The sequence below is a fragment of the Trematomus bernacchii genome, unplaced genomic scaffold (genome assembly GCF_902827165.1).
Source record: "Trematomus bernacchii unplaced genomic scaffold, fTreBer1.1, whole genome shotgun sequence".
NCBI classification, from domain to species: domain Eukaryota; kingdom Metazoa; phylum Chordata; class Actinopteri; order Perciformes; family Nototheniidae; genus Trematomus; species Trematomus bernacchii.
In genome coordinates, this window is record NW_022987547.1 from 7,634,732 (window position 1) to 7,649,478 (window position 14,747).

A 14,747-nucleotide genomic window follows, 5' to 3' on the forward strand; every position below is an offset into this window, starting at 1 on the left:
ACAACATGACAAATGCTGAATCTGCCACTATTATCAATTCATTGTTTCATTTCTCTTTTATTTCCTTATTTATGCAGTCTTGTGCAGAGATGGCGAAAGTACACACATCCTTTACTCAAGTAGAAGTACAGATACTTGTGTTTAAAAATACTCTGGTAAAAGTAGAAGTACTGACTAAACTTCTTTACTCAAGTAAAAGTAAAGAAGTATGGGCTTTGAAATGTACTTAAGTAAAAAGTACCCATAACTACCATCTGTTTTAAAGAGTACCTGACCTCCCTTTATATTAATAGAACAATAATGTCGGCAACATGACAACGTTCTCATTGGTCCCTCTTCTTTAGAGAAGACCAGGAAATGATGGATACACGGGTCGTGTTCAAATCAATAGGCACGCAATGACTCTAAATAATAATGATCACGCAACCAAACACACATTCAAACTAAAGTAACGAACCTGTTTTGAAAATGTAAGAAGTAGAAAGTACAGGTATTTGTGTTAAAAATTTAAGAAGTAAAAGTAAAAAGTCGTTGTGGAGTAAAGTACTGATACCAGAAAATGTACTTAAGTACAGTAACGAAGTATTTGCACTCCACTACTTCCCACCTCTGGTCAGGCACTTCAGCCTCTTTGGGCCAAAATGAGTATTACATGAATACAACTTTGCTTTTTATAAAATAAAAATCACAATGCCAATTTTCTTTTTCATCCGTGGAAAAATATTTTCGGGGGGGGGGGGGTTTCTTCACCAAACTCTCTTTTCCCACTTTTATCACAGACTAGTTTTGTGATACTGACTTGGAAAATGGATCACCAGAATAATTGTTTCTCTCTTGCCTTTCAGTCAGGTAGTTCATTCAGAATAAATCATAAAGAAACTGACCTCATTATTCAAAAGCTGTACACTATCAAATGATTGCAAACATTTGTATCCAAAAGGTACAATGTGTTGGGGGTAATAAAAGAAAGGTGATAACAAGCAGTCCCTCACATGTCTCCGATGTGCAGCACGAAGCTGTCCTGCTCCTCACAGAAAGCCTTGGCCTCCGCCCAGGTCCTGCCCGTCTCCTCCATCCAGTAGCAGGCGTAGCCGTACGAATCCCAGCCCTGACACATGTTACAGAGGAGATTATCTCTTTACTCAACACACGAGAAGATAGATTCAAGATTCTTATCAAATGTATGGCTTGTTTCCCCCACCTGAGGGCATCCGTACACAGTGGGTTTCACAGAGGGCAGTGGGTAGTGTGCTTTGGGCGTTTTGCATATGTAGGTATTGAGCTCGGCGCAGGACACGTCATTCCATCGTCCGGTCTGAAACAGAAAGGACATTTACATCAAAATTCCCTGCAAAGAATGATTAAGCACTTTGATCAAGTAGTGCCTTTGCAAGTATGACATGTTGTTACTGGTGTGTACCTGGTATAACATCTCCACACAGTCCTCATGGAACCCGTCGTGGGTGTTGGGCTCCCCCGGGGCCCAGTAAGTGAAGGTCACCATGTGTTCGTCAGACCAGGTGAACATCCCGGGCACAACCAGGTCAGTCAGACCCGTCCACACGTCACTGGTGGCTGCATAAACCAACCCAGAACAAAATTCAATTAGCTTTTTACCATATGTTGTTTTTTTAAGCGTACCAAAGTTCACAAGATCACAGTGTCAAAAAAGAATAATGTCACCTCAACCTTTACCTACAATTTTCTGTCACTTTCATCATTCTCTTGCAATATCTGATATCTTTTTGTACTTGCACTGATTTTATTTATTTTTAAGTGCATTGTATGTTGCATTAATGGAGGATCCTGGGTCTTAACTTTGACCTGCACACATACATGTAAATATATTTAACAATCCGGACTCAGATATGTATATGTGTTCATTTAATTCATTTCTTGTTTTAACAGCTACTTACCTGTATATCATTTAAATTGTATCTGTAATTGTATTAATCTTGTCTGAATCTGTACTGTACTTTCACACTTACTCTGTTGCTGCTTAAACTCCTGAATTTCCCCACAGGAATTAATAAAGTTCTATCTTATCTTATCTTATCCTAAGATTTTCATTTCCAACACTATGGTGTAGCTTATCTGCATGTGACAATACCCATGATAGATAGATACATACCCATGTACAGGTAGCTTTCCAGCCAGCTCTGCTCCGTCATGGAGAGGATGGAAACGAGTTCAGCACCCATCGCCCTGCAAGTCCTCTGGGCATCGTGCCAAGTCTTTTTGTCTTCAAACGGTTTGTAGCAGAAATCTCCAAACTCATACCAGTCGGGCCCTGAACACCTCAGCTCTGAAGGACAGAGTTTAAAATCAGTGCAATCAATTAATTGAAAAAAGACATAAAAACCAGCACACATATCAAATGTTATCTTATAAAACAAAAAAGTGTTTGCTTAGAGATTTGTTTAAGGGATGATTCCAAGTAGCTCACCCCCATCTGCAAAAGTGTATGACACAGCGTAGTTCCCATCGTATCTGTAGAAAAGAATGTGAATTAGCCTCCAAGGAAAGTTACACTATAAAAGGAAAAAGGGATTTATTTGATACTCTGCTGCTTACTGTAGAGAGGTGATGCCGTTCCGGGTGGAGCCGGCGTAGAAGTTTTGTCCTGGAGCTTTCAGCAGAGTGCAGTCCCCTCCATTCTCATTCAACACCACTCCAACATGGATAGCAGCAGCACAGATGTTGGAGTCCTGTTAGAGGAGACACAGCAGAGAGAGAATTATATATTTAATAAGAAATATATACTTTATAAAGTAGAGAAGTTGTGATAAGAAATACGCTCATACCCCACGATATACTGAAGTGCCGTACACTCTGTGGTAAGTGTTGGAACAGCGCGCTGGACAACTGACACTGAAAGATACACGAGAATCAGTTGTGTGTATGAAAAAAAGTCGCATAGATTTGCAGAATACAAATGTTGGGTTAAATATGCAATATTTTTATTTTTGGTGTAAACATCTCAAGTCTCACTCACGTCATTTTATCGTTGGCAAAGTTGAAGTTGGGCCTACTGGCGCAGCTGACTGCATCTGTTGAACAACAACGTTTCATCATTGACCATCAGATTTCTTGTGACAGTATCACAGCAGGCTTGGACCAATAGTAAACTGTATTTTTGGACATTTGTAAGTAGATTTGTAAACTGTAATGTAAGAGTAAACTAATGTTCTTACAGTCGGGGGTGCATCCTAAGACGTCGAAGCGCAGGCCGGCCTGCCCGTTGAACTCCAGCAGGAGGACGCGGATGTACTGAGTCGTCACAGGGGTCCCCAGCAGCTGAGTGACAGGACTGTTTTTGTCCGTCGATCCTGGGAAAGACTGAAAATCAAAGGAATATAGAATGAAAACAAGTTCTTCAGCTGGGGCTCTACAATCTTTAAAAATCACCTCTTCTTATTATTTAAAGAGAGAGAACGGAGGGGATGTTAAGTCCCTTTTCTTCTGAATTGTCTCCTGAGCTAAGTTGACCCATAAAAAGTAAATCAAAAACTGTCTTTTTGCATCAGCCGTCAGCCTCACTTAGTCTGGCCTAATAATAATGTTCTGAGGTAATCCAATTTATACTGAGTATGATAAATGTATGTACACATCTTTGACATATATTTGTGTTTCATTTGGGTACTTTTTTGTGTATTTAGCTAATGCTTTTCACACTTATTTATCAATTGTATGTTTGTAATACTTTGTATGAAGTTTATCTCACTTGTTTAACTTATGTTGGTGTCTCTGCTCACTCACCTGCCCGTCCGCAGTGTAGTCAGTCCAGATTGTTCCGTCCATGCTGTGCTGGATCTTAAACTTGGTGATCCAGTGTTCATTTTGAGGACAACCCTGGATTACTACTCCTGTCACTTTTCTAGTTTGGCCCAGATTTGCCTGGATCCAGCTTGAGGTTGCTGAGGAAGACATGAGGACACCAATTCAACATTGAAACAAGATGAAACTCTGCCTTTAAGAATATATTGAAATCTCATGTTGTATGTGTGACTGCTGGTTTGATACGCACAGGTTCCTGAAGGCATCCAGCAGGAGTTTCCATTCAAGCGGGCCTTGTTGGGGGTGTAGAAACCGATGGAGGAGGAAGCAGAGAGCTGGGAGTCCGTGATGTTCCCGTCCTCCACACCCAGGCCGTGCAGACACACTGAGCAGCCAATCACAAAACAACACATTAGCCTTCAAATTCAATTTCAAATGAACACATTTAAACATTATGTTGGGGGTTCCAGATAGAAATAGCCCCAAATAATGAATTCAATTGTTCTGTAGGCTAAAATAATGATGTATTAAGCTCAATGAAGAACTACTGATTTTAAGTTTTCCCAAGAAGAGTACATTGCAAACCCAATTTCTATTGGATACAATATTTTGGATATATAATTTACATTGCTACAATACAGTACGAAGTCGAAAAACACGAAAATAAATGGGACAAAACATTGTTTAGGTAAAAATGGGTCTAAATACAACAATACATATGAAAATGATGGTTTCTAAATGTTTCTAAAAGATTTAATTTGTTTTTCTTTTAATTCTTATCTGTTATCTCTTATGGAAAGTATCATGTGATCATATTTTCATCATTGTTATATATATATATATGTTTGCCCCTATTGAATAAATAAAAATAAATTAGCCCTAAGATGATTGTAAATAATTCCAGGGCATTATTTAATTTCCAGGAGAGATTTTAAATCAATCACAGGAGGAAAAGCAAAGCCCACCTTTTTGTTCACAGCTGTAGACGATCTCAAGGTATTTGGAAACGGTCGGGCAGGGGTCCTCCTCGGTATGGGCGTACAGAAAGCAGAAGGGATGGTTGTCACACCTCTTCCTAAAGTAAGGGAGGATACCATCCACTGTGCAGCTTCCTGCAGGACAATGACCATCGTCATGGTTAAGCATGGATCCATATTTACATCACATTTATGATTTAGAGAACAATAGCCAGTCAAAAGGCAATGATACACATTGACAGAGAGACTACAGCACCTCCTGATCCCTCCAGATGTGGACAGATGTCGGCACTCTTTCGTCCATAGAAGGCAGACTGGATGTTAATCACACTTTCAGTCGGACAGTGGAGGACAGCGGAGGAGTCCTGGCACACCAGAGCCGTCATGAAGCCTGCAGCAGGAAGGATTTGGACATCAACTTTAATCTTTACAACAAATTCATCGCCGCTTCAGGTCCATTTGTTGTTGTTTCAATAAGAAATGATGCAGATATCCATATCAATGATGAGGTTTTGTTACCATCATGAGGAGGAGGAGGCTCAGGTGTGTTCCCTGAAAGAGAGAAAGATGAGTATAGTGTTAGAAACCTGTATCAACACTCAGTCTTCTGTTAACAGTTATAGCACCACATGTCACCTCTGCGTTTGCAGATATATCCTCTTTTGCTGTCACAGTTGTCGTCGTTCCAGTAGCCGTTGTTAATGAGGATAGAAAGGCAGTCTTCACCGTAATAGTCGTCAGGGTTACCTGTGAGGAATAATGAGGCGAAGAAAGGGAAATCAGTTGTCTTGAAATAATAATGATAAAATATTTTGATCACACAGCACTGTTTAATTATATCTTGTTTTTATTTGTATTCTCTCGGCTTTCCAATCACTTTTTTAAAATGTACTTAAAGGTGGGGTAGGTAAGTTTGAGAAACCGGCTCGAGATACACTTTTTGTTATATTCCATGGAATGCTCTTAACATCCCGATAGCAATGAATATCTTAAGTGCTTTGACAAAAAATCCATAAAAAAATGTCATCTGTGGAAGCTGTAGTACTGTAAAAAGCACGACCAATCATTTTAGCCGGCCCGGCTAAAATAACTGGATGGCCTACCTGCCTGTCAGCCTTCCATCTGTGCACAAACTTATCTCGTGCCCTCATTGGTCATGTGCACGTTCGTGTGTGTTGGAGGAGGGGCTCTATAAGGAAGTGGCAGATTTTCTCCGGTTGTTTTATTTTCAAATTCTAGCGCACTCGAGCTGGTTTCTCAAACGTACCTACCCTACCTTTAAGTGTCATTACATAATGTGTTTCTTTGCATGTCTTAATGCTTTGATGTTTTTTGTAAAGCCCTTCGAGTTGCCTGAAATGTCCTACGAAAATATACTTGCCTGACATTTTGATATGTTATTAGACCTAAAACGAACCTGCGCTCCAGCGGATGTATCTGAAGGGAGCTCCATCCATCCACTCCCAGCCGCCCTCAGTGACCGAGTCGTGGCCGCCCATCCACAGAGAGATCCCAATGGGACTCACCTGGATCACACCTGAGAGGAAAACACCAATCAAATTAGAGTGAGAGACAAGCTTAATGCAAGTGTAGTCTACCAGAGGAAGTTTGCTCTGTAAGAAGGTTTGCACTTTTTGGTGTGGATGCTTATTATCCAGCACATAATATATTCTTAATAGATGATTGAGAGAAATGACACTGTTGCCCATAAAGTTGGAATAATTGTATTTTCAGACACATTCCTCTTTTTATTCCTATTTACACACACAATCATTTCATGAGAAGAGATACTCAATATTTTTATTCCAACATTATAGGCGTCAGTGTATTTTATGATTCTATGATTTAGTTTAGGTTAATCCTAAATTTGCCATAAATAGTTTCTTTGTTAATTCTAACATCTATACTCTATATACTGCATTTTATGTAGTTAGAGTATGACAGACTATTAGGGAAACAAGTTGTAAATTGAATCTCCAAACTTTTATATATTATCATAATTTTGTTAACATTATTATTATTATTTTATCTTTTCTGTAAATATTACTATTACTATAAGACAATGTTTAAACAAAGAAATAGAAATGACAGAAAATGTACTGTCAATCGTCATAAACTTATAATCTTACAATCTCATTAGCAATAATTATATATAATATTTTAATGAATTAGTCAGACACAGAGTAAAGGCGGTACCTTGAATGAAGGCCTGCTCGAAAGGGTCTGTGATGCTGACCAGGTCCCCCCCCTGGTTCACACAGTCGGCCCGAGCCTCCGCCCACGTCCTGATGGACAGGTAGTTGAACAGGTAGCAGTAATCATTAAAGGGGTCGGACATCCAGGATCCACATTTCGTATTCCATCCTGTAACAAAAACAACAGAACATTAGCACAAATCAAGATAAACACACACATTGTCAGGCCATGCTAACTATGAAGTGTACCTGGTCCAGATGTCGGGGGCTGGGGAGGAGGGCCTTGTCCTTTAGCTATGAAGATACAAGACAGACATTTGACTTCAATATATCATCAGTAACACAACACAAGAGGCATGTGAATAAAAAAGGTTTAGTATGAAACCTTTTTTGCAGATGAATTCCTTGGTGGCGGTGCAGAAATCGTCGTTGAGTAACCCCGGTTCGTGGTGGTTCATCCCTCGGAGGTTCACACAGTCCTCGTTGTTCTGCCAGTCGTCCGGCTGGTTGGGCGCCCACGGGAGGAGGTTCTGAAGTCCAGAGGAAATCATTTTAGAGGAGCAACTTCAGTGTCACACATTTTCTATTCTTAGTCATTGAAAATAGATTAAACTAGGAATACATGATGAGTCGATAAAGAAAGTAATGGCCGTTACTGCAAGCAGACCTAAGAAGTTATCAACGTCTGAAGGACGAATTTGTGCTTAGGGATTGTGACTAATATGACAAAACAAAGGGATCAGAATAAAATAGTCAAGTTGTAAAAGCAAGTCTTTGCAAGTCATTAAAAAACGTCAAGGATTATTTCTTAACTTTGTCATAAAAAAGCAATTGGTGTGAAAAGGAGTTGAACGTCATTTGAGAAATTCATTTGAAAAATCTGTTATTTAAAAGACAGTAGATACTAAGGTATATCAACGATTTAAAAAACAAAATCATTCAAAGTAATAATAATTAGAGAATAAAAAAGATGATAAGCCAAATTTAATAGGTTTTAAAAGTATTGAGATCGAATATGAGTTCAATGCATTTAGTTTATAAATAAAGACATATAGAACTGTATCCTGCATTGTCAGTAGAGAATTGTATCCTGCTCTGTGCAGTTGTAAAACCAGATTGAAGTACTTTGTGTCAACATGTTTACAGTTATATGTATCACATAATGTGTTCCTGGCTCCATCACTTACGGCAGCAGTTCCATCAATCCACACAAACTGGTTCTCGTTGTTTATATCATTCAACCCCACCCAGGCTTCCCCTGGCATGTGAGCTGCAGGAAAAAGATGATTGACACTTTAAACAATAGACTTTCTTGATGGATTATGTCATGATGATTGCATGTGGTTTACAGGTGGTTTACCAGTGATGAAGCTCAGCTCCTCCAGGGAGTGGAAGCTGACCAGGTGACTCTGCTCTCCGCTGCAGTGAGCCTCGGCGTCGTGCCAGTTCTTCACCTGCTCAGTCTCAAACTGATAGCAGAAATCCTCATACAACAAATACCCAGCGTCACAGTGGGAATCTGGAGCAAAAGAATAAAGGTGAGAGTTATCAACACAGCTTCAGATACACCGTATGTGGAGAGGAAACAGGAAGTCCGACTGACCAGGAGCTGAAGTTGGTTTTGGATTCTGTCCACCCGTCATCTCACAAATGTAACCCAGGCTCTTGAAGCAGTTAGTTGTTTCCCATTTGCCCTCGTAATTTCCTGAAACAGGAGATTTAATCATGTCGGTGTTCATCAGCCTCAACTGAAAACATATGAAGTGTAAGTTCAGGGATGAGATGGTGGAGGGTATGTTCTACCTGTGAAGATCTGTCCACAGTCCCAGGTGCCAACAGTGTTTTTGGGCCAACCAGGGAGATAGTTGGAAAAAGTAATCGGGGATTTATCCACCCATTTAAAATCCCCATCCTGGTCCTTATCTGGTGACATCACAAACAAGACAATGAATGGAAAAGGGCATTTTCAAAAATCATTTATTGCAGAGAAGACATTTCTTTATTTCACATAAAAAGTACCTGATAAACCGATCCATAGGTCAGGGATCTCCACTTGGTGAAAGTCTGGGAGTTTCCCATTTATGTAGAACTGTTCATCTTGACTAGAAGAAAATGACACAGGTTACGTTTCCACTGTTCTCCCGCAGTCAGCTTTTTAGCCTCTTTTAGCTCTTATTGTTTTGGTTTTTCATCCCAGATCAGTCAGCTGTTTGAATAACAAGCTCTAATACACTTCTTAACGCTACATACCCAGTGATAAACTGCATTAAGAGAACGTTTTGTGGTGCACTCAGTGGAGCATTTAGCGGTTAAATAACAGATATTTCTCTCAGGAAAATAGTTGAATTGTTGTTAAACGAGGCCGCTATTAACCTCAGTTCATCAAGACTTTTCTCAGTCTTTGATTCTTCTGTCGCCATGTAAAAGAAATGCGAGATAAACAAAGTTTTCTTTATCAATTGAAGGCAATATGGGGTGAATAATTGTCATTTTGTGGTTGAAGTATTCCTTTAAATGTGTCATTCAAGACCATGCTGCAGGGCAGGTCATGTTGCATTGAAACCCATTAGTGTGTAGACCTGAGCCAGGATACTTTAACTGCTTATAGATTCAACTTTACTTTTGTAAGAGTCAGATTATGCTATTTCCTATTATAAAAGTCATATACTGAGGCTTCAACATCACCTACTTGTTAATAATGAGCAGGTGGGCCCCCAGATCGGAGCACTTGGTGACGGCGTCGTGCCAGGTGGTCAACAGATTGACATTACTGACCATCCAGTAACAACTGCCGGCGAAACTCTGCCAGCCAGGGGGGCAGATAGCTGGAGGGGAGTTTAGAGGAACAAGAAGAAATAGTTTAAAAGAAAAAAAGGAATTTCCTACTAATGAATGTATGCTTCTGATAATAAATCCATCTTACTGTTCAGTGGTCGTTTACACATGTAGGGACGCTCGTATCTGCACACATGGGCTCTCCACTTCCCAAACTCGTCGGATGCTTCTTTAATGATTGCAGAACACAAGCCGGCCTGTAAATCCCTGTTGGAGAACATGTGTTTTAACTTTGATTGCACAATATTTTTTAGTTAAATGACCCAAATAATGTTCTATCTTACCCTGAAGGTTGATCATCGCCCCAGTTTGTGTACCCCACTGGGAGAGCATCAGACCAGGCGTACTGACTGTTCCCGGCTTCAACCTGACAGGAAATCTTGGTGCATTTCTGGAGGAACAAAGCTCATCCTCAGTATTGCCCTTGATATTTGAAACTCAGAGGATGAGCAACATAGAAGGAAATGTAACTTCAGTTTGCATGGACTATTTTAAAGCAGATGTGAATCTCTGTAGTTGGCCTTAAACTTTACCAAATGATTGAACGGGCTGGATGAACATCTCTAGGTTTATGAAAATGTATGAAGAAATAATAATTCGACAGTATGAAGATGTCAGGTAACCTGTTTTGATGATGGTAGTATTGTTGTGTGTTTAAATTGTGTCCTTTGGTTTCATGTTATAAGCATTGGGTGTAAGCAGCTGTGACTGACAGAACATCTTTTTCATCAAACCATCAAAATGAGACTTTCTTCTCCCTGCTCCTTTCCATCATGGGCTATACAAACTGCTGAAAGTGTACATGTTTGCTTTTATAATAACTGCCATGAGTGGAATACTCGTTATACTTCAGAATACATAGCTGTCCTAATGCCACTGTGTTCCTCTCACCAGTGTGGAGAGCCCGATCCAGAGGTCAGCCCACGAGGGGTCCAGAGTTCCTGTGATGTACTGCTCCTCCTCTGCACTGATGATGGACACCAGGTCCCCCCCCTCCTGAACGCAGTCCCCCCTGGCCTCAGACCAGCTCTTCCTGGTTTCAGCCTTCAGCTTGTAGCAGTTGGAGCCGTACTGTCTCCAGCCATTTGCTAAGTCACACTGCGGGCCAGGATTCGCTGAAGAGCAGGAAAGAAAACATGCTTAAAATGTAGTTATTCCACCAATTTCAGCCCTTCATTGTAAGGGACGATGTTAAATATAATATATCAGATCAGAGTACATTTTGTTGAGAATAACATGAAAATAACAAGAATTGTTCCACTTGGACTTAAATGCTGTTGTGAAATAAAACTTACAATGGTGTACTTATCTGCAATTTACTTATTATGTTTTTTATTATTAAGAACCTGTGCATACATGGTCATTTTACATTTTTAAAATATGCAAGTCTATTCTCCTAGACTTTGAAGTACATTTTCATTTAATTACTGTACTTAAGAACAACTTTTAAGTACTTTAATTGAGTATTTCTAGTTTCTGATATTTCTTGTCTTTATTTGCAATTTCTACATCGTGTTGCTGGATTGCTTCTTTTCCTTAACTAAAATATCTGAGTATCTTGTAGAGGTGTCACTAGAAACAAAAGAAATGGCTCTGAAATGTATATGTATGAAGAGAGGAATAAGAGTTTTATCTCTACGGGTTCAACTCGTTTTAGATCTAACACAGTACAGACAGTGGACTTACGGTTGACGTGCTTGCAGATATATTTCCTCTTGATGTTGCAGTTCTCGTCGTTCCACTGGCCGTAGCTCTCCCCGGTCACCTGACCACAGTCCTCTCCGGGCTCATCGCCCCAGTTATCAGGCTGCCCGTCCATCCAGTATCTACAACAGGAGAGGAATCACTTATGATAAACTCAACTAAAATAAATGTAATGTAATGTAACACATACTTTTTGGGGGTATGAATGAGATGCATATTTGAATATTGGTATAACATACGATAAGTATGGTATGAAGGTGCTCCCATCGCTCCACTCAAACACGTTTTCTGAGACCTGGTCATTCAGGCCGAACCAGAAGATCTCTGTGCCGATCTGTGTCCTCACCCACAGCTAGACATTATAAATAAAAATACATTGAGAATTATGTATTTTATTTCAAACAAAACATAAGTATAAAACATAAATAAATAGGTTACATATCCCAAATTCTCATTAGCAATTTAAACAATGTCAATACATTTAAATGAAGGTACAGGAGTAGAAAGAAGTATTTTCTTATACATGATCCTATTCTTTTTCCACAACTGAAACAATGAACTGAACATTTATCATCTATCAACTCAAACCACATGCTATGATGTCAAACTCAAATATCCACACAGTGTCTTCCTCTCAATACCTCCTTAAAATAAAAGTTCTGACCATCTTTTTGAAACAATTTATATTTAGACTTTTGAAAAAGCATATCACAGATTCAACCTAAACATTGAAATACACATAGTCCCAAAGTGTAACAAGCACCATTTTTTGTTTAATTCCAATTTATTCTTAAATTACAAATCCCTCTGTCTAAAAAAAATGTCATATACATCCCAGAAGTAAATACATTGTTTTGTTTCTAGTGCAATGTGCTGTTGTACATGATTCCCTACAGTGTGTAAGGCTTTATGATCCAGGACTGAATCACTTTTTTCACACATTGGGTTTCCAACTGATTCTGCTGGCTAATCACCTTCAATTACTTTTTCATATACTCTTTCCAGCATCATCTTTGTTGTGTTTAAATTGTGTTATATTGTTGTCAAAAAACTTTTACATTTACAATTTTCAATTCCATAATCATCTCCAAAATCTGATGCAAATTGTTTACCAGAAGAATACATGAGTAGAGCCGTCTGCAGAGAACATTACATAACGTGTGTGTGTGTGTGTGTGTGTGTGTGTGTGTGTGTGTGTGTGTGTGTGTGTGTGTGTGTGTGTGTGTGTGTGTGTGTGTGTGTGTGTGTGTGTGTGTGTGTGTGTGTGTGTGTGTGTGTGTGTTTGTGTGTGTCTCTCTCACCCTCTCATGAATGTCCTGGACACTCATCAGGTTGCTGTTCTGAGTGATACAAAAGGCGTTAGCCTCCATCCATGTCTTTACATCAGTTGAAAAGAAGTAACATCTATCTTCATTCTCCCTCCAGCCCTGCGGACACTGGCAATGAGCTGAAACACAACAAAACAAAACAGTGTTACTGCGCACTATGACAACAAATGGAATAAATGGAATAGAAATAATATATTATGAAGAGCACCACAGCACAGGTAATCAAGTTAACACTACCTTACCACCATGCCTCTCAATAAAGCACTACGATGCAAATAAATGGTGAAATAAGTACATGCTAAAACATCTGATCATAATTTTAGAATGCTTCAAATGGGATTGTTTTGTCTTTTATGTTCTGATGTGATGCATCATTATAGAGATCACAAGCAACATCTCTCAGTCAGCAAGAATGGTAGAATAAAAAATAACGTGATTACTTTGAATGGGTGACAAGTCAAAGAAAGTTTCCCAGTTGATGTGAAACTTCACAAGCTGCTGAATCATTTAAATACCCATTTAATAATAAAAGTCCCATGACAGATCCACAGTCCAGCCATGCAGTCAGTTCTCATACAAAACTCTGGGTAATGTTTGACTTTAACGACTTCAACAACAAGACCCTATAGAATCACATGCTTTGCACACATCCTTATTGAGTTGATAGAGCAAAAGAAACTTGAACCGCCACAACACTGACTCTCTCTGACCGCTGCACGACCTTGTGGGGCGTCAGTAACATCAGACAGCCATTACACTAGTCAGTTCGATGGATGCATAACAAATGAAAAAATGCTACAATCCCGTACATTTAAATATTGTTTTAAGTTTAAACATTCTTCTGCTTAAAACAAATGCTAGCGTAACATTTAGCAGTAAATGTGTGCCCTTGAGTAAGGCACTTAGTCCTTAGTTACTCCAGGGAGAATGTCCCTGTAATTGGTAATTGTAAGTCGCTTTGGATAAAAGCGACAGCTAAATGAAAATGTAATGTAATGTAAAGTATAGCAGTGTTTTGAGGTATTTCCCCCACATTTCACCAGAGAAGCAGTTCATGATGGAAAGTAGTAGTACCATTCAAGATTGGTTGAAAATTGGTTTAAAGAAAATTATTATTAAGGTTAGAAGTCTCTAAGTAGAAGTACAACACGTGTTTTTGTTTTGTTGTTCTAAGTTTTATCTTTTTTTTCTACGCATGAGTATTACTTTTATGCCAAACATTTTTTTTCAACAAGTTTCTGGATTATTCTTTCTCCCTCCCGTCTTGAGTTAGGCACTTTTGATAAAAAAAAAATATATAAACATTACAAAGAATACATGATGTCCTTAACAGTTGCCACACAACACATATTAAAAGCACTACTTTTTGTTCACATCACACTTGGTTCTTGTTGATCCAAGTATTTCAAAACTCAAATCTGTGCTCTTATGTGACTTTTCTAATAATGTAACCAAAAACAGACTTACCGCAAGCGAGAAGAGCAGCAGCGCTGAGCAGCTGCAGCAGCATTTTCATTTCTGTGTTCACTTCTCAAGATGTGTTTCTACACATACTAACAACTTCAAGTTTCTTTTCAAACCCCTCTGAACAGTCTGTGATGTGCTCCCTCTCCCAGTGTGCAGACCTCTGAGCATCCTCTCTTTGGTTCCCCTCTTTTCAGCATCCAGCCGGGTCCAAAGACTGAAAGCAGTAAAACACAGATGACAGACACTTGACCTCCTTACTCATTTTCTACGTTACAACCCACAGCAGTTTGACAACAAATACTGTACATTTGAATTGGTATGTTGGAAATGTTGATTCCATTATGTGCAATAAGAATAAAACATTTTTATTTTATTTAACAAAAAGTAGCTTTTGCTAACAATAAAAACACATATTGGACATTTTCTTAAAGTTGAAAGTAATTTTATTTTGGATGTAACTTCTT

General features: G+C 39.1%; 1 protein-coding gene across 1 annotated transcript in view; it reads right to left on the reverse strand.

The window, feature by feature from the left end:
• Window positions 1-14,468, reverse strand: part of LOC117476306 (macrophage mannose receptor 1) — a 23,829-nt gene extending 9,361 nt beyond the window's left edge. The window contains exons 1-32 of the mRNA XM_034122716.1: window positions 14,284-14,468; window positions 12,790-12,935; window positions 11,728-11,840; window positions 11,471-11,610; window positions 10,676-10,899; window positions 10,069-10,175; window positions 9,873-9,991; window positions 9,639-9,774; window positions 8,969-9,051; window positions 8,753-8,872; window positions 8,553-8,654; window positions 8,310-8,468; window positions 8,137-8,219; window positions 7,335-7,479; window positions 7,199-7,243; window positions 6,951-7,118; window positions 6,172-6,291; window positions 5,391-5,501; window positions 5,274-5,306; window positions 5,011-5,145; window positions 4,743-4,889; window positions 4,028-4,162; window positions 3,760-3,917; window positions 3,195-3,339; window positions 2,996-3,050; window positions 2,805-2,871; window positions 2,575-2,708; window positions 2,447-2,490; window positions 2,132-2,305; window positions 1,421-1,575; window positions 1,202-1,315; window positions 993-1,108 (exon numbers count right to left, since the gene is read on the reverse strand). Of these exons, the coding sequence (XP_033978607.1) occupies window positions 993-1,108; window positions 1,202-1,315; window positions 1,421-1,575; window positions 2,132-2,305; window positions 2,447-2,490; window positions 2,575-2,708; window positions 2,805-2,871; window positions 2,996-3,050; window positions 3,195-3,339; window positions 3,760-3,917; window positions 4,028-4,162; window positions 4,743-4,889; window positions 5,011-5,145; window positions 5,274-5,306; window positions 5,391-5,501; window positions 6,172-6,291; window positions 6,951-7,118; window positions 7,199-7,243; window positions 7,335-7,479; window positions 8,137-8,219; window positions 8,310-8,468; window positions 8,553-8,654; window positions 8,753-8,872; window positions 8,969-9,051; window positions 9,639-9,774; window positions 9,873-9,991; window positions 10,069-10,175; window positions 10,676-10,899; window positions 11,471-11,610; window positions 11,728-11,840; window positions 12,790-12,935; window positions 14,284-14,332 (3,782 nt within the window). The 5' untranslated portion in view covers window positions 14,333-14,468. The remainder of the gene's footprint in view (window positions 1-992; window positions 1,109-1,201; window positions 1,316-1,420; window positions 1,576-2,131; window positions 2,306-2,446; window positions 2,491-2,574; window positions 2,709-2,804; window positions 2,872-2,995; window positions 3,051-3,194; window positions 3,340-3,759; window positions 3,918-4,027; window positions 4,163-4,742; window positions 4,890-5,010; window positions 5,146-5,273; window positions 5,307-5,390; window positions 5,502-6,171; window positions 6,292-6,950; window positions 7,119-7,198; window positions 7,244-7,334; window positions 7,480-8,136; window positions 8,220-8,309; window positions 8,469-8,552; window positions 8,655-8,752; window positions 8,873-8,968; window positions 9,052-9,638; window positions 9,775-9,872; window positions 9,992-10,068; window positions 10,176-10,675; window positions 10,900-11,470; window positions 11,611-11,727; window positions 11,841-12,789; window positions 12,936-14,283) is intronic.
• Between the last annotated feature and the right edge of the window lie 279 nt (window positions 14,469-14,747).